The sequence below is a fragment of the Eptesicus fuscus genome, chromosome 5 (genome assembly GCF_027574615.1).
Source record: "Eptesicus fuscus isolate TK198812 chromosome 5, DD_ASM_mEF_20220401, whole genome shotgun sequence".
Taxonomy (NCBI): Eukaryota; Metazoa; Chordata; class Mammalia; order Chiroptera; family Vespertilionidae; genus Eptesicus; species Eptesicus fuscus.
In genome coordinates this window covers 65743606-65761950 of record NC_072477.1, presented here as the reverse complement: position 1 = coordinate 65761950, position 18345 = coordinate 65743606, and the positions used below count along the sequence as shown (strand labels likewise).

The window sequence follows — 18345 nt, the reverse complement described above, 5'->3', positions numbered from 1 at the left end:
GGGGTGTGGGATGGGAATGGGGGGATGAGGACAAATATGTGACACCTTAATCAATAAAGAAATTAAAATTAAAAAAAAGAAGAATCAACCAATAGCCTAGCTGGGGTTGCTCAGTGGTTGCACATCAATCTATGAACCAGAAGGTCACAGGTTGATTTCCGGTCAGTGCACATGCCTGTGTTTCCAGCTCGATCCCTACTCAGTAGGGGGCATGTAGGAGGCAGCCAATCAGTGATTCTCTCCCATCATTGATGTTTCTGTCTCTCTCCCCCTCTCCCTTCCTCTCTGAAATCAATAAAAAAAAATATTTTAAAAAATGAACCAATGAATCAATAGGTGGAACAACAAACTGATGTTTCTCTCTCTTTCAAATCAATTTTTTAAAAAATTACCCTAAACGAAACAAAGATGATACAGAAAACAACTTTTTGTTTTAAAAAGCCTTACAATAACTTATTTATCAATAACCTTTAGAATCAAGCTACACAGAAAAGGCACAGATGATTCAGTTAAGATTACATAATAGGCTGTAAATGTTATCAACTTGGATGCTTAAAGAGAATAGATGACAGAAATTGAGAAGTGAAGGGAAGTGTAAGGATGCTAATATCTGCAGTTTACAAGCTAGATGTATATAGTTGTGGAACAAGATTTAAGGTCTTTAGTATATTTAAAGATGCAAAGCTGTCTAATTGAGTGATTAAAGTGGTACGATTCTGTTAGGAAGGACATGGGGAGGTGAGTGATACAAATGAGATAAATTGTAGCACATGATAGGCACTAAATATAGCTATGAAAAATGTAAGTGAAAAAAAAAAAAAGAAAATATAAGTGAATATCTCACTGGTGATATATTAGTAGCCACCTGAAATTAAGCTTGAGAAATAGGAAAGGTAGGCAGAGAACCAACTGCTTTTCATTATAATCTCTTAGTATTTTTTTTTAGCCATATGTACATATTTTTAATTAGTTTATTTTAAAAAATTAGAACTTATGAATAAAAAAATTAGAAAAGCACCAAAAATAAATCGAACCTTTCCTTTATAGTCTACAGGTAAAAAAGCTTCCCCTCACGTGAGTATTTTCTAGTGCTTTTATCTTTTGATCTTTTACATTTAAATCTTTAATACATTCAGATTTCATTTTGGTGTGAGGGAATGATCGAAGTTCATTGTCCCTCCCCCCCCAAAAAAAATTAAAAACAATTTTCTCAGCATCATGTTTTGAATAATGAATCCAACCTTCCCCGACAAATATGAAGTGTAACCATTATCACACAATGATTTAGTATATAAACAGGTCTGTTTGAGATGTTCTGGTAACCTGTACTGTACTGTTTTGACAATGTAGCTCTTTACTTTTAGTTTATGGTAGTGGAGTGCTGTTCTTACTTTACTCCTTATTTTCACCTTTGACAAGCTGCTTTGGGCTCTCTAAGCCCCCATTTCCCCATCTGTGAACTGTGGATAATATTATTACCTATCTCATAAGCTTTGAGAAATAAATGAGATAATCTAGGTAAACAGTCCAATAAAGTTGTGATATTAGCTGTAATTATTATTAGTTTTAGGGTACTGCCTGGCACATAGCATATATTCAATAAATTCATGCACTTTTTTTTAACAGAATGCCAGGCATCCATTATACATATTTTTTATAATGTATATTTATTGATTTCAGAGAAGAAGGGAGAGGGAGAGAGAGATAGAAACATCAATGACAAGAGAGAATCATTGATTGGCTGCCTCCTGCATGCCCCCTACTGGGGATCGAGCCCGAAACCCGGGGATGTGCCCTGTGACCTCCTGGTTTCCAGGTACGCTCAACCACTGAGCCATGCTGGTTGGACGTAATATATGTTTTTTATTCAGTTTAAATGCTTATTCTTTCTGAGTAGTATGCCTCTATACATAGGACATGGTAGACTAATATCTCTCTTTTCAGGATGAAAGTCAAACTTCTGCATCCTCTTGTGATGAGACCGAGATGCAGATCAGCAGTCAGAAACAAGCTGAGTGGGAACCAGCTGGCCATGTCACCAAGAAAAGGAGAAGGCGCAGGACTGTCCACAGCAATCCTGACTCCCAGGTAAATGGAGGTGTGCAAACTAAGAATAAGCCACCACCTGTGCCAAAATTGGCATATTCTTAGGGAATTTTTTGTTAATTCTCTTATGCTATCAGTAGTGGTAAACACTGTGTTGTAAGCTCCATGAATACACAGCCCTAAGCCTAGGCTGCTCACCACCTTGCCCCGGGCGCTTGCACTCAGGAAGCACTTGTTAAGTCTCAGCAGGGAGTAAATATTTGTTGAAGAAATACAAACCTTCATTAAGCATTTCTTAAGTGAGATGTAGTAAATAAGAAGGAAAGAAACCAACATTAAATATGATTTTTCCCCCTCTTTCCTAGTCTGTCTTAGACCTGGTGGTCACACTATTCTTAGTCTTATAGCAGCAAGGTCGGGTTTTTGCAGGAGCTTCCCTCACTTGCTTTGAGAGGACTCTGATTATATTATCCTTTCATTCAAACATACTTTTTACAAGGCTTAGTCCTAGTATTTATTTGCTAGCTTTGTACAGTCCCTTACTTGTTAGCCTATCGGGTTCTCTTAGTGTTAGTTTCTCATCCCTGAAAGAGTTAATCTTGCCATTTATGCCTTCCAATGGTCCCTAGTATCTCCTAGTCCCAGATTCACACTCTAGTGACACTTGATGGGGCAGAGAACCAAACCTACCACTTGAAATCTTACTCTACTTTTTTAAATACCTTTCCCCCCTCAGCTTGGTATTCATCTTTTTTTTTTTAAGTGTTCATTTATTTTTTTATTGATTTTTAGAGATAGCGGAAGAGAGGGGTAAAGACAGAGAGAAACACATGGATTGGTTGCCTCCTGCACGTGCCCTAACTAGGGCCCAGGCTGGGGAGGAGCCTGCAACCGTGGTACATGCCCTTAACAGTAATTGAACCTGGGACTCTTTAGTCCACAGGCCAACACTCTATCTACTGAGCCAAACCGGCTAGGGCTTGGTACCCATCTTTTGAAGGTAGTGATTATTTCTTTTTTTAAATATCTGACTATAAGCAATATTTTTAATTTTTTTAATGGCATATCTTTAAATTGAGATATCATTGGCATATACGATTACTTTAGTTTCAGGTGTACAATTGAATGATTTGATCGATTTTTGTATATATTGGGAAATGAGCATCCTAATTCTAGTTCATATCCATCACTATATATATTTACAAAAATATTTTTCTTTTAAGATGTATGTACCCTCTTAGCAACGTTCAAATGTGATGACTTCTTATTTATTATTTAAATAATTTATTTCCTTTTTCAATTTGTATCAGGATCATTCAGAGATAAAAACAAGTGATCCCACTGAGTTCCAGAATCAAGAAAAACAGGAAAACCAGGCTCTCAGACCTGTTGCAGAAGTTCCATCTCCACCAGATGAGAGACAAGGAAACGAGAATGCAGTGTCCTCGGGAAATAGTGGAATAAATGGTATGGCAAGTAACTAAAAAAATCCAGAACTGCTAGGGCAGCATGTGCCTTAGATTCCTATGATTGCTGTAATGAAGTGCTACAAATTGGGTGGCTTAAAATAACACATTTATTCTCTTACAGTTCTGGAGGCTGGAAGTCTGAATGGTCAGTAGGGCCATTCTCCTTCTAGAGTCTAGACCCTGGATAGAATCTGGCCTGGCCTAGTCTAACTTTTAGTGGTGGCAATTGATCCTGTGTTTCTTGGCTTACAGCTGCATTAGTCTGTTTTATGGCATTCTCTCTGTCTTAAAAGGACACTAGTCTTGCCCTAGCCAATTTGGCTCAGTGGATAGAGTATCAGCCCACAGACTGGGAGGGTCCTGTATTCGATTCTGGTCAAGGGCACGTACCTCTGTTGCAGGCTCAATCCCCGGCCCTGGTTGGGGCATGTGCGGGAGGCAACCAATCAATGTGTCTCAGTGATATCAATGTTTCTCTCTCTCTGTCTCTCTCCCTCCCTTCCACTCTCTCTAAAAATCAATGGGGAAAATATCCTCAGGTAAGGATTTAAAAAAGGACACCAGTCCTGTTGGATTAGGGTTTTCACCATAATGACTTCATCTTGATTTGATGACATCTACCAAGAATCTATCTATAATAATAAAGCATAATATGCTAATTAGACCGGACATCTTTCCTGACAACCTTCCAGACGAAGCCAGGGCTGCGAGGGAAGCCCAGGTCCTGGGTGCCGGAGGGAAGCCGGTGCTGGCAGCTAGAGGAAGGAAGGCCTACTCTTGCACGAATTTTGTGCGTCGGGCCTCTAGTTTACAAATAAGGTTATATCACAGTTACTGGAGGTTAAGACCCTAGCTTATCTTTTTGGGGGGATACAGTTCAACCCATAACACCATTTTATAGCACTTATAAGGGTTTGACAAAGTAAAAGTTTGAACCAAATATAGTAGGCCATCAGATCATCTTTATTAATTTGAGAAACCAGAATAAGAGTGGTAGCTGCGAAGTTTAGGGAATTGATCTCTACTTAGTGATGAGGAGAGCCTGCATTTTGTCCATTAGTTCCTTCTGGCTTACTCCCAAGACTGGTACAAAGATCTCTTTGCTTATTCAATCAGGATAATTAAAAGGGAGCTGCAAAGTCTACCTTCCCAGTGGTGTGGCCTTTTTTAATGATGATATATATATATATATATAACCCTAATATGCAAATAGACCAAACAGCGGTACAACCAAACAATTGGTTGCGCTGACCACCAGGGGGCGCGCATGGAACATGGCGGGCACCGGCCAAGCAGGATGGTAGAACAGGCGAGCAGGGGCGCCAAACCAAGGTGCGGCGCCGGTTGCTGTCATCGGGATGAGCCTCTGGTGGTTATGGAAAATTCTTTGCTCCCATGTGCTGTGGTCCTGCCAGGTGCTCCCACCTGCTGCCGGCGCCAGCCCCAATCACAACTGCTGCCGGCACCGGAGCTGCCACTCGCACCTGCTGCTGACGTCTGGTGCCGGCCCTGATCACTCAGTGCCGTTAGCAAGTGTGAGCAGCGTCTGCTGGCCCCAATCACCCCTGAGGGCTTCTCCACCTCCCCCTGCTCCTGAGGGGCGATCAGGACAGCAGCCACCGCTTGCACCTGCTGCTCATGCCAGCCCCAATCGCTCCGTGCCTTCAGTGGGTGCAAGCGGGGCTAGGGCCATCAGCGCGTGGGAGTGGCAGCCGGCGGGAGTGGGGCTGCCTGCAGATGGGACTGGGGACCATGGCAGGAGGGGTCGGGTGGGGGCATGGAGAATGGGCTGAGAACCGCCCCTGTGCCTACCACAGCCTCGCAGCCCACAGTTCCTTTCAAGGTGCATGAATTCGTGCACTGGGCCCCTAGTGTTTGTATATTCTTAGATTCTAACCTCCTAAAAACCTCTTCCCTAAACTTCTCAACTAAAAGTTTGTTTCAATAAGAACAGAAAACTTCAATTCCTGTATACCTAAAAGGACTTCTGCTTTCTGATTTCCATCCTCAAACCTGCCAATTGCAACAGAGTCTGTGTTTCACCCCAGCCAATCTGCCTGATCCAGTGTCCAACAAGCAGTTAAATGCAGAATTTCTAATGCTGAGCCTTCCCATTTCCCCCATAATTTTGCATTTCTTACTAAATATAGTTCCAGGAGGTCGAGGTTCTGATTCAGTAGATCTAAGATGAGTCTGGGTGTCTGTAGTTTTCAATAAACACCCCAGGTTTGACACTTCCCCTCTGTGTTTTTTTTAATAATCCAGATCTGAGGATATTTTTTCCTTTTCTTTTTTTTAGAGAAAGAAAATGAAAGGGAGGGTGAGAGAGAGGGAAACATGAATGTGAGGGAGGCACATCAATTGGTTGCCTCCCACACGCACCCCAGCCAGGGGCCAGGGATCAAGTCTGTAATAGAGGTATGTGCCCTTGACTGGAATCAAACCCTCAACCCTTTAAGTGCCGAGGCTCTAACCACTGAGCAAAATCCACTAGAGCTCCTTTGTCCTTTTATGCATATGCCTCACATACCCATTTAAAACCATGATTTAGAGAAAGTTGTTGGGAAATATGACAAAGAGCCAGAAGTGGGGGTAGAATTACAAATGTCTGCTATTCCACCAATTACTTTATCCAGAAGATGTAGCTTTAGGACTAAGTTTCAATGCCATAGAAAAACAGTGTGGACACATTAAGTCAGGTTTGACTAATGAAACACAAGCTCTTTGAAGGAGAAAAATTTGATCATGTAGTTAGTTTCTGGTGAGAGAATTTTTTTTAAAACTTTTTATTTTGACATAATTTCAGACTTAAAGTTGTAAGAATAATACCACGAATTCCTATGTCTTTTTCACCTAGATTTCCCAAATGTTAACACTATTACATTATTTCCTCTCTGTTTATATTTATGTATACATATGTGTGATATTCATTTTTTTCCTGAACTGTTTGAGAGTAAGTTGCAGATATGTGCTCCTTTACCCTAAATTAGTGGTTCCCAACGTGGAGCACACCCCCCACAGGGGGGCAATTTGATTTTTAAAATTTTAAGGGGGGCAATTCAAGAATGAGTTATTAATGATTTTTTTGCATTTCTTATGGTTCTAGGGGCCTCATATACAGTATCCTATATAATAAAGAGCTGATATGCAAATAGTCGTCACACCATGATGCCGTAACGACTGATCAGCAGGGACCTGAGGCTGCGTGGCACCGGGGCCGGGGACCTGAGGCCATGCCCCGGCGCCCGCACCCCCTGCCCCGGCACTGGGGCCGGGGTACCTGAGGCCATGTCTCCATGAGACCATGCCCTCTGCCCCAGGGCCCAGGGACCTGAGGCCCTATCCCCTGCCTTGGCGCCAGGACTTGAGGCTGCTTCCCCCACCTGGCGGGGCTTGATGGGGGTGGAGCCGGCTGGACACTTCTATTATATAGAAAGGTCAAATAGCAATATTAAAATATTTCCTCTAATGAATTCCCTTTTAATGTGCACGAATTTCGTGCACCAGGCCACTAGTATAAATATATATTGTGACATATTTATGCATTTCAGTTCTCTATGTTTTGAAACTTTATTTGCTATTTTTTTCATATCACTTCATACTATTTTTTTTAAACAATTTCTTAGTGATTTCTTCCTCAGTACTTCAACTGTCCTTTCGTTCTTTTATTTCTTTCTTTCCTGGATGCCATGTTCTTTGGAAGCTGTTTAGACCAAGTTAATGGCCTTTTAGGCTTCCTTCATGTGAATAGGAGTTCACTTTTTGAATAATAAGAATTATATGTCATGGGGAGGTGGGCATTAGTATTTTAGAGATGCTTAGGTGGGACATGGCCAAAAAAAGCTTGGGAACCACTGCCCTAAATACTTCAGTGTGTGTTTCTTAAAACACAGGGACTTCCTCTCACAAATGTACAGAGTACAAAAGGCTCATTGACTTGGCTTTATATTCCATGTTGCAACTAATATTTAGGATGCCACTACTTGTCAAGTTATGGTATAGTATCAAAAAAGAATATCACAGTTATCTGAAAATGTTATTAAAATACTCTTCCCTTTCAATCGCACATCTGTGTATGGCAAGATTTGTTTTTATATATACACTGAGTTGCCAGATTATTATGATCTCTGAACGCATAATAATCTGGCCACTCATAAAGTGTGTGTGTGTGTGTGTGTGTGTGTGTGTGTGTGTGTGTGTGTGTTAGAGGCCTGGTGCATGAATTCGTGCATGGATGGGGTCCCGCCAGCCTGGCCAGGGGGAGGGGACATGGGCAGCTGGCCGGCCTGCCTGCTGGTCTAACTCCTGGTCGAGGGGACAATTTGCATAGTAGCCTTTTATTATATAGAATATACACTGAGTGGCCAGATTATTATGCATTCAGAAATCATAATAATCTGGCCACTCAGTGTACATATCAACCAAAACATGTTGTAACACATTATCTACAGAAGTAGATAAGAGAATCCAGCTGCCTTTTATAAGTCAAACATTAAATAATTTTTTTTTAAAAAGCCACTCATTATTTTTGTGTTAGAAACTTATTTTTCCAATAATTCCATCAATTATGTCTCTAAAAACAGGAAAATCTCAGCTCATCCTTTGCATTTCATTGTCATGTTTCTTTAGCCTACTTTAATCTGGAATACTTTCTCAGTCTTCCTTTGTCTTTCAGGATGTTGACATGTTCTAATATAGGCAAGTTTTTTTGGGGGGTCCTCTGACTTGGTTTGTCTAATGTGCTGATGATTAGATTCAAATCATGCACTTTTGGCCGAGGGATGTGTCCTCAGCACCCCAGAAGGCACAGGTGTTGGTTTTTCCTGTAATTAGTCATGCTAAGTTCCATCACCTGGTTATGGTGGTATCTGCTACGTTGCTTCTCTGTAAAGTTACTATTTTTCCATTTGTAATTAATAAATACCTTGTGAGGAGTGACACTGACTCTAAATCTCCTGTTTTTTCACAGAATTTTTCTGATTTTTGTTTTGTTTTGTTTTGTTTTAATCCTCACCCAAGGACATGCTTAAAGAAAGGAAGGGAGAGAGAGAAAAAACATCAATTGGTTGCCTTCCATACGTTCCCCAACCAGGGATTGAACCTGCAACCCAGGTGTGTTTCCTGATCACAACTTTTTGTTGTATGGGTGACACTCTAACCAACTGAGCCACTCCGGCCAGCTCTCTCTGGTTTTAGAGTCAGGGTCCAAGCAGAAGCACCTGGAGCCCCAACTGCTCTATGGAATATTCTTTGCCTTGTTTAATTGATACATTAGGGAACCTTAAAGATGATGACTTTATAAGTAGGATTACTTGAAAATCCACTTACATATTTTTAGTAGATTACCTTGAGTTGAAAAAGATATCAGAAAGTGGAAAATGATTATAAGTGGGGGAAAATAGTAGACCTTGTATACGCCATGATTTCAACTGGATTTAAAGAACAAAAATGAAACAAGTATAGGCATACCTTTCTTTATTGTGCTTTGCTTTATTGCCTCTACAGATGTTGCATTTTTTTTTACAAATTCAAGACAAGAAAATACTGCTTGTTTTATTGCAGTGGTCTGGAACAGAACCCTCCATATCTCTGATATGTTCCTGTACAGAAGCAAAGGACCTGAGGAAACATGCCAGAATGCTAATGATGTGTCTTAGGCTGGTGGGGTTATGTGCTTTTTATTCTAGTTATAACAACATGTTTATAGCAAAAGTTATGAAAAGGTGTTTTTAAATTTTTGATATAACTTCTATATAGGAAGCAAAATTTCTGCCTAGTTCAGGCATATGAGCTAAATTTTAGTGATGCTGTAAGTTGTTGTGCTCCTTGTGTGCCATTTCTCCCACCACCTTGGCAGAGCCTATCACATGAATATGCTCATGACATTTCTAAAAGGCAAGAATTTATTGAAATCTTTTCATTGGTTCTGTATCTTTGTATTCAGGTAATGAAGATTCAAAGGTACCTTCAGAAAGAAAGAAGTCTGTCTACACAGATGCGTTTTCCAAATCTGGAAAAAATAAAAGAATTGCAATCACTACTCCAAGTAAGTTTTGCCAGCTGATGTTGGAGAGTCAGTGTACTGACTGTCACAGCTAACATCTGGGATGCTGGAACTGGGGCTGGCATATGTGTTCTCCCATTTTCTAGCTGGGAGACTTTGGGCAGCTTACTTATCCTCAGTAAACCACTTCTTCAGTTGAACGTTGGAATGGTTGTACTGCCTATTTCATCAGGTTGATATATAGATTAATTGAGCCTATTTTTTACCTCTGATTACCTAGCACAGTAACTAACATGTAGCAGGTATTCACTAAATATCAGAGAATGCATGTCTGTAAAGTACCTTGGTATAGTGTCCACTTTATAATAAATTACTTTAAAAAAAAAGTCTAAGGCAGTGGTCGCCAACCTTTCGGACCTCACAGACCACCAGTGGTCCGCGGACCACAGGTTGGCGACTGCTGTTCCAAAGGTTTCCTTAAACCAGTGGTCACCAACCTTTCGGACCTCACGGACCACCAGTTGGCGACTGCTGGTCTAAGGGGCTCCATTTTGGGACATGTAATTCTTCTTCCCTATTTCTTATTCAAAATATATATTTAGAATATATACCTAGTTAGAATAGTACAGAGGAGAGGTCAGCAGACTACTGCTTGCCTTGGCCTGTCTTCTAGCCCTTGAGCTAAGAATGGTTTTTACACTTATAAAGGGTTCTATGAAAAAAAAAGAAGTAAATGAGATAGACCATACCATTTGTGGTCACAAAGCCTACTTACTGTCTGCCCTTTACAGAAAAAGTATGCCAATGCTTGGCATAGAGCTTTCTAAGCATTTTAAAACATCAAATTTATGATTAAAATAAGGCCGTTTGATTAATTGGTGAGGGGAGAGGACAAATATGCTATTCTTTTCTTATCCCCTAGATAAAATCAAGATGTCAGTTAGCAGTGGCACAATGGAGAGATGGTGAATATTGAATTGTTTTTAAGATAGATATGCTTTGCCCCTGAGTTTCCAAAAACTAAATGTTCTAAATGTTTCAAAATTAAAGTTTTGGCAAAGATGATATTGAAACTGAATGTTAGGATTACAGATGAGAGAATAAGTGTTTATAGGAAAACAAAGGGAAGGTAAATAAATGGATTTTGTTTGTTATTAATTTTCATATTTTGTGGAATATTCTAGACTTTAAGAAGCTTCATGAGGCCCATTTTAAGGAAATGGAGTCCATTGATCAATATATTAAGAGAAAAAAGAAAAATTTTGAACAACACAATTCACTTAACGAACTGAAGGTAATTATGTTCTTAATGGGACTAAAATATTTTATTTTAATCTTGGTACCATATATACACCATGGTTAATACAGCCAGCTTTCGATGGATTTGTGGAATGGATTTGTTTGAGTTTAATGCATCTTTATTATCTTAAATTGCTTTCCCCTACCATGAGAATTTTCAAAACCCTTCAAATAAACACTGAGTCCTCACTATACAGAATGAATTTCAAAGTGGAAATAAGTTATCCTGTTTTCCACATTCAGACATTGTGCTTGTCACCTTTGTTGAGGATGGACTGCTATAATTATGCCGAAGCCATCTTCTTTCCCTGTCTCTCACCTAATGGAGAAAGGGTGGCTAGCAGTGGCTACTTAAAGGCTCTCAGTGATTACTGAGCTCCCCAGTGGGCCTTCAGTCCAGGTCCTACTGGACTCAGGGCCCCTTCAAGTAAGAAAAGGTGATAAAGTCAAGCCCTGAGGTTGAGTTACTGGAGTAGGGAGCTGATAACATCCTCGAAAGTTGATGCTATTATCTTATGTGGTATCTGGTGTTCAAAGGAGGCTAGGGAAACATTTATTTTAGAATTTTTAATAAAACTTAACCACCTGCCTTATTTCTCCAAAAGTATTTGAGGCAGTTTGTGGTATTACAACACAAAACAGTGTAAAGTCTATTTAAAAAGGGCAGAAGCCCTAGCCAGTTTGGCTCAGTGGATAGAGCATCGGCCTATGGACTGAAGAGTCCTGGGTTCCATTCTGGTCAAGGGCACATGCCCGGGTTTCAGGCTCGATCCCCAGTAAGGGGTGTGTAGGAGGCAGCCAATCAATGATTCTCTCTCATCATTGATGTTTCTATCTCTCCCACTCCCTTCCTTTCTGAAATAAAATATATATAATAAATAAATAAATAAATAAATAAATAGGACAGAAAATGAGCACTGATGGCAGGTACATTGTCTATTCTGTCAGTCACTTGGTTGAGTTTTTAGTTTTCTGCCAACAGGGAAATGTGTACTGGGTGATAAATTCTAAATAGTAAAACACACACACACACAAACCCCATAAGCTTCTTCATGAGACGCATAATCTTGGGTAGTAAACATTCATTTGAACAAGATTCATAAAACCACTGTTATACAGTCAAAGACACTGTTTATCAGTCTTCAAGCAAACATTGACAAAGCCAAGTCATGGCATTAAACATCTCCATTCCTTTATACCGATCAATAATGTGGGTGGAGAATCCAAAGAGGAGATATTTAGTATGTCTGCAATACTTTCATAAATACTAGCAAGGGCTATCACTACATCCACAGTTGAATATAAATGAGTATCTTATTTTTTAGTGATAGCCCCATCTGAGTGAGTTTAGTTCTAAAATCCTTCCCCACCCCCATGATTTAAGGAATTGACCTATCAGATGGGTTATTTAGTATGACCTATTTGGAGACCGGAGAATAAAAATAATTACATGACTTTGACATAGCTGATATGAAGTTTGGAGATTGGTCATCTAGGTAGTGACAGTAATAAATGAGCAAAGATCCTAGCGAGAATCATCCTAGCTGTGACCAGTCTTTCCCTGACTTTCATGATTAGACAAGGGACACCTATTGGATTTGGTTGCCAAATGGCCCTCTGCAAAGATCAGAAAACTTGTGCCGTGAGATACCTGTTTACTTTGTTAACAGTGGTAATGATAAAATTTTAAAATCTTTGATACTATAAAAAAAATCACAATTGAATTTCTCTGATCATTCTGTTACATGTTTATGTTGTATACCTTCTATACTAATAAAAGGGTAATATGCTAATTAGACCAGACATCTTCTGGACATACATCTGGATGTCCTTCCGGACAAAGCCACGCTGGTGGGGGCTGAGGCAGAGGCAGTTAGGGGCGACCCTGCCAGCAAGAGGGGGGACAGTTGGGGGCGATCAGGCCAGCAGGGTAGGGCAGTTGGGGGTGACCGGGCCAGCAAGGGAGGGCAGTTGGGGCGACCAAGTCTGCAGGGGAAGGCAGTTGGGGGTGACCAGGCCTGCAGGGGACGGAGGGCAATTGGGAGGGGCCTCCCAGCTGGTGGCGCTGTGGCAGGTGGGCGGGGCCTCCCTCTGCGGGGTGATCTATGTGGGGACCCCGCGATTGATTGCCCCACAGAGGGAGGCCCAGGCTACTGCCCCGCAATGCTGTGGCGGGTGTGCAGGGCCGACCAGCTATCACCCCACAGAGGGAGGCCCAGGCCAGCCAAGCAATCACACCCATACCTGTCGCTTGCAGAGGGAGGCGACCGGTGGGGGTGGGGTGGGGGGGCAGCGCTGCACAGATGGCAAGCATGGGCATTGGCAGCAGCGGGGGTGGGGCCAGCTGCTGGCAGCCGGAAAAAGGAAAGCCTCAATAGGCCAGGCCAAGGGACCCTATCCTTGAGGTCCCAGATTGTAAGAGGGCGCAGGCCAGGCTGAGGGTCACCCCTCGCCCCCTCCCTGTGCAGGAATTTTGTGTACTGGGCCTCTAGTATGTTGTAATTGGCTGTTTTCTTTTAATTTGCTTATTTAAATTTTTTTGCATATTTATAAGCCAATGATATATATTATCTATAATAATAAAAGGGTAATATGCTAATTAGACCAGACAGCCAGACGACCTTCCAGACGTCATTCTGGATGTCCTTCCAGATGCAGCCGCAACAGGGCAGAGGCAGTTAGGGGCAATCAGGCAGGCGAGCAGTTAGGAGCCAGTGGTCCCGGATTGCTAAAGGGTGCAGGCTGGGCTGAGGGACCCTCCCCTCCTCCCCCCATGCACGATTTCGTGCACGGGGCCTCTAGTATGTTATAAATATTTGCCCACAGTTTATCTTTTAACTACATTAATAGTGTCTTTTACCTTGTGGAAGGTGTTTTTGTTTTATTTTTAGTTAAATCTATCCAACTTTTCATTTTAAAGCTCTGAGTTGTTTTCATGCACTACCTGTCCCAGGATCATAAAAATGTGCTCTTATATTTATATTTACTGTTTTGTTATTTTTCCCTATGTTTAATCTTTAACCCATGTTTTTATTTTTGTGTATTATGTGATTGAGTTATTTGCTTTGTTAAAACAAGATTTTTATTGCTGCTTGGGTGGTGTGACTCAGTGATGGAGCATCAACACATGAACCATGAGGTCATGGTTTGATTCCTGGTCAGGGCACATGCCCAGCTTGTAGGCTCAATCTCCAGTAGGAGGCATGCAGGAGGCAGCCAATCAGTGATTCTCATCATTGATGTTTTTATCTCTCTCTCCCTTCTCTCTGAAATCAATAAAAACATATAAAAAACATTATAGAGGGTGGGAGAAGTAGGGATGGAATTATTTGTAGATTCCATATACTAATTATGTAATAAATTCTCTGAGTTTGTATTTAATAAACTCCATATCATGCTCTCAAAGTTACCGTATGCCCAAGAGAACCTATTTATTCTTTCTTTCTGGCCACAGGGTCTGTTTAAGCCACATTCTTTCTCTAGTTAGAAAATACCTGGGGACTTGGGACTTGGGAAGGGCTTTCTGTAACACATTACTCAGCACAACCAGAAGTTACTATTAAATCCGTCACCATAGCAACACAGGTATAGGGAACTGCCCAGCCTGCCAGGCAGGTAGGATAGGATGAAGTAATGCAGAAGGAAGGGATGATAGGAGGGGTTAAAAGTGGGGATGATGGGGGCGGGAGATGAAAGGAGTGTGGGGGAAATAAATGGGAGCGCTCTTCTGCACTTTGCCAAGGACTCAATACTGTCTAAGAGGTCAAGCTTTAATGACGTATTTTCCTTCCTCAGAAGCGGTCCATAACTAAGGAAGTGGTGGCAACTCCAGTGGGTCTCCAAGGAAGATTCTCTATGGCTTGTACTCCCTCAAGCCAGCAGCGCTCACAAGGCCGGGCCCAGGGTGCTGCAGATCTGAGCACCTTGTATATGAAGGGGTCGGTCAAACGTTCCACTCTCTCAGCAACTAAAATGAATGTCAGGTAAAGAACTCCAAAATGTGGTGGAGGACAAGGTCTCAAAACTTTACAGCTTCTAATACATTTCAGGTGGACTACATGAAATGTTTTCACGTTGATAAAAAAAGAACTAACACTGGCCAGTAGGTTCAGTTCGTTGGAGTGTTGTCCCCTACACTAAAAAAGGTTGCGTGTTCAATTCCCAGTCAGGGCACATACCCGAGGCAACAGATCGATGTTTCTCTCTCTCTCTCTCTCTGTTCTCCTCTCTAAAATCAATGGACCCATATATCTTCAGGTAAAGAATAATGAAAAAAAAAATGAAAAAGAGGATCAGAACAGAGAGAAAGATCAGCAAATGGCTTTTTTCTAAGTCCTAATATTTTTCTTTAAATTTGTATTTCATTTTCTTGTTTTAGGCAACTTACCTAAGCTCACATTTGATTTACTAGTATAAGTAAAGATAGAAAATAAAATATATATGAACATTTTTTATTTTAATCTATACCTGCAAATATGTGTAAAGAGAAATTTTTTTATTGACTTAAACACACAGTTGCAGCTAAATTCCTATAGAAAATCTCTCAATGCAGTGAATTAAAAAATGGACTTGTCCTAAAGTAGAAATACTCTAACCCATTGGGCATTGCAATATCATAGATATCTCATGCCTACTAATCCCTGTTTTGTTTGCTTGTACATTTCCTGACATCAGGGTGCCCCTCAACTACTACTGTCCCCACAGATGAAGATCTTCATGCTTCATGAAGGGAAGAGAAATAAGGGAAGCTTCTTTGAGTACCTCCTAATCTGTAACTTGAGGCCTGCAAGCATCTCAAGCATCTCTACTCTGTCCCCACAGATGAAGATCTTCATGCTTTTTTTTTTTTTTTCCAGAGAGGAAGGGAATGGGGGGAAGAGAGAAAGAGAGAGACAGGGAGAGAAACATCAATGAGAGAGAATCACTGTTTGGCTGCCTCCTGGAGATCAAGCCCACAACCAGAATCGAACCCGGGACCCTTCATTCTGCAGGCTGATGCTCTATCCACTGAACCAAACTGGCTAGGGCATTTTCCTTTCTTTTAATACCAAAATTTTATTCTCTTCTTTTTTAAGAGCATCTGCAGCATCTAATAGAGTTGGTGCATGGTAACCACCTATAGATATGTTTATTGATTTTTTTATTATTATTATATTTTATTTTTTTTAGAAAGGAAGGGGGAAAGAGAACATCCATGTGAGAGAGAAACATTAATTGGTTGCCTCCCGTACTCGCCCCGACCAGGGATGGAACCTACAATCTGGGCATGCGCCCTGACTGCGAAGTGAACCTGCAACCTTTTGGTATACAGGACGATGCTCCAACCAATTGAGCCACCGGCCAGAGCTGATAGAGTTTTTAAGTCTTAAAAATGCCCTTCAGTTTAGATGAGTTAGCTTAGAATATGAGGTACCTATACTTGGCAGTTCTGATTGTATTTAATGCTTTTTAAGAACACCATGGTCAGTGGCTAGCATTTGTTTCATTGCAATCTGTCCCCTGTTAACAAACCATCACCAACCCCATATGTATTTATATCTGTCATTAGTAGATATTCATTGAATGTAAGACACTGATAACTCACCATTATTTTATGAACCAGTAAGAAAAGTCATTGCCAACTATGACATATTATCATTGTAAAACACATCCCAATTTCAGTTATGTTAAAATGTAGGAAAACTATGCATTAGAGAATCAATGAAATACATTGTGGCAGGTTGATATGATTAAAAGATGGGTTTATGTACCACCCAAATGAATAATATTATTTTAGGAAGATGTAAGGTCTGTTCCCATTTGGCAGAGCAATCTCCTATTCCCTCTAACTTGCCATCATCAGGAAGAGGAGAAATAAGGGAAGCTTCTTTGAGTACCTCCTAATCTGTAACTTGAGGCCTGCAAGCATCTCCTTGCAGCTCTGGCTTATACTGTCATTAGCCAACGCTGAATGAAAAGAGAATACAAGCCATCTACACTAATAAAAGAGAAAGATGCAAATTGACCATACCTCTGTGATGCCCACCAGCCAATCAGGAGTGAGTATGCAAATTAACCCAACAAAGGTGGGTTAATTTGCATACACAGGCACTGAGCCAGCCTGTAGGCCCTGAGCGGCCAGGGTCCCAGAACGCCCCCAGCCACTCCGGGCCTATGGGCGCAGGCACCAAGCAGCTAGGGGAGGGGCGGCTGCTTGCGTGTGTGCCAGCGCCAAGCGGCGGCCTGGGTCCATGCTCCCAGATCCCCGCCCTGCGCCCACAACACGGGGCTGCTGGCCTTGGGGGCATGCCACCGGCGGCAGCCGCCGTGCAGCTCAGGTCCACACGCTCCCAAGCCTAGCGCCCACAACGCAGGTCTGCCGGCCTTGGGGATGTGCCCCCCTGGGCCACGGAAACATGCCCCTAGCACAGTGGACACAACGCAAGGGGTCCTCTGCGCATGAGCTGCAGAGGAAACACCTTTTCTTTTCTTTTTAAAAAAAATATATTTTATTGATTTTTCACAGAGAAGAGGGGAGAGGGATAGAAAGTTGGAAACATTGATGAGAGAGAAACATCAGTCAGCTGCCTCCTGCACACTCCCCACTGTGGATGTGCCCCCAACCAAGGTACATGCCCTTAACAGGAATCAGACCTAGGACCCTTCAGTCTGCAGGCTGACGCTCTATCCACTGAGCCAAACCAGTTCGAGCGTAAACACCTTTTCTTTCCTCTCATTGGCTAAGCTCCTGGTACACCACTTAGTGTTCTTTGTAACTTGGGTAATAAGAATCCAAGAAGGGCCCTAACCAGTTTGGCTCCGTGGATAGAGCATCGGTCTGCGGACTGAAGGGTCCCAGGTTTGATTCAGGTCAAGGGCATGTACCTTGGTTGCGGGCACATCCCCAGTGGGAGGCGTGCAGGAGGTAGCTGATGATGTTTCTCTCTTATCGATGTTTCTAACTCTCTATCCCTCGCCCTTCCTCTCTGTAAAAAAACAATAAAATATATATATTTTTAAAAAAGAATCCAAGAAGGTGATCTAGGGTTTTTCCACCACACTCCTGGAGGAAAAAACGAAGGTCCGCAGCTGGAAGGGCTAAGAAATGTCATATCCTGCCCTAGCCTGTTTGGCTCAGTGGATAGAGCCTCGGCCTGCCGACCGCAGGGTCTGGGTTCGATTCTGATCAAGGGCATGTACCTAGGTTGCAGGCTCCTCCCTGCCCAGGGCCCAGGTCAGGGCTCATGCAGGAGGCAACCAATCAAAGTGTCCCTCTCACATTGATGTTTCTCTCTGTCTCTCCCTCTCTCTTCCACACTCTCTAAAAATCAATGGAAACATATCTTCAGGTGAGGATAAAAAAAAAAAAGAAATGTCATATCCTATGAAATAGACATCTTGAAAATGCCTAAAGAAGGTTGTCATTTTTTCATGGTGAAGGGACTGGAGTCCATGTTGATGCAAACACTTTGGCAACTGCGGTGGCTGGCAGTGGCTGCAGCAGCGGGGTGATGGGGCTGGTGCCTTCCCCTGATCAGCCCTGTTGCC

The 18345-nt window shown here is 41.9% G+C and overlaps 1 protein-coding gene across 1 annotated transcript in view; it reads left to right on the top strand.

Moving 5' to 3' along the window:
• The window catches only part of NUSAP1 (nucleolar and spindle associated protein 1), a 33384-nt gene that overhangs the window by 7417 nt on the left and 7622 nt on the right, over window positions 1-18345 (top strand). The window contains exons 3-7 of the mRNA XM_054715563.1: window positions 1945-2088; window positions 3357-3513; window positions 9460-9561; window positions 10704-10813; window positions 14614-14801. Coding sequence (XP_054571538.1) covers window positions 1945-2088; window positions 3357-3513; window positions 9460-9561; window positions 10704-10813; window positions 14614-14801 — 701 coding nt within the window. The remainder of the gene's footprint in view (window positions 1-1944; window positions 2089-3356; window positions 3514-9459; window positions 9562-10703; window positions 10814-14613; window positions 14802-18345) is intronic.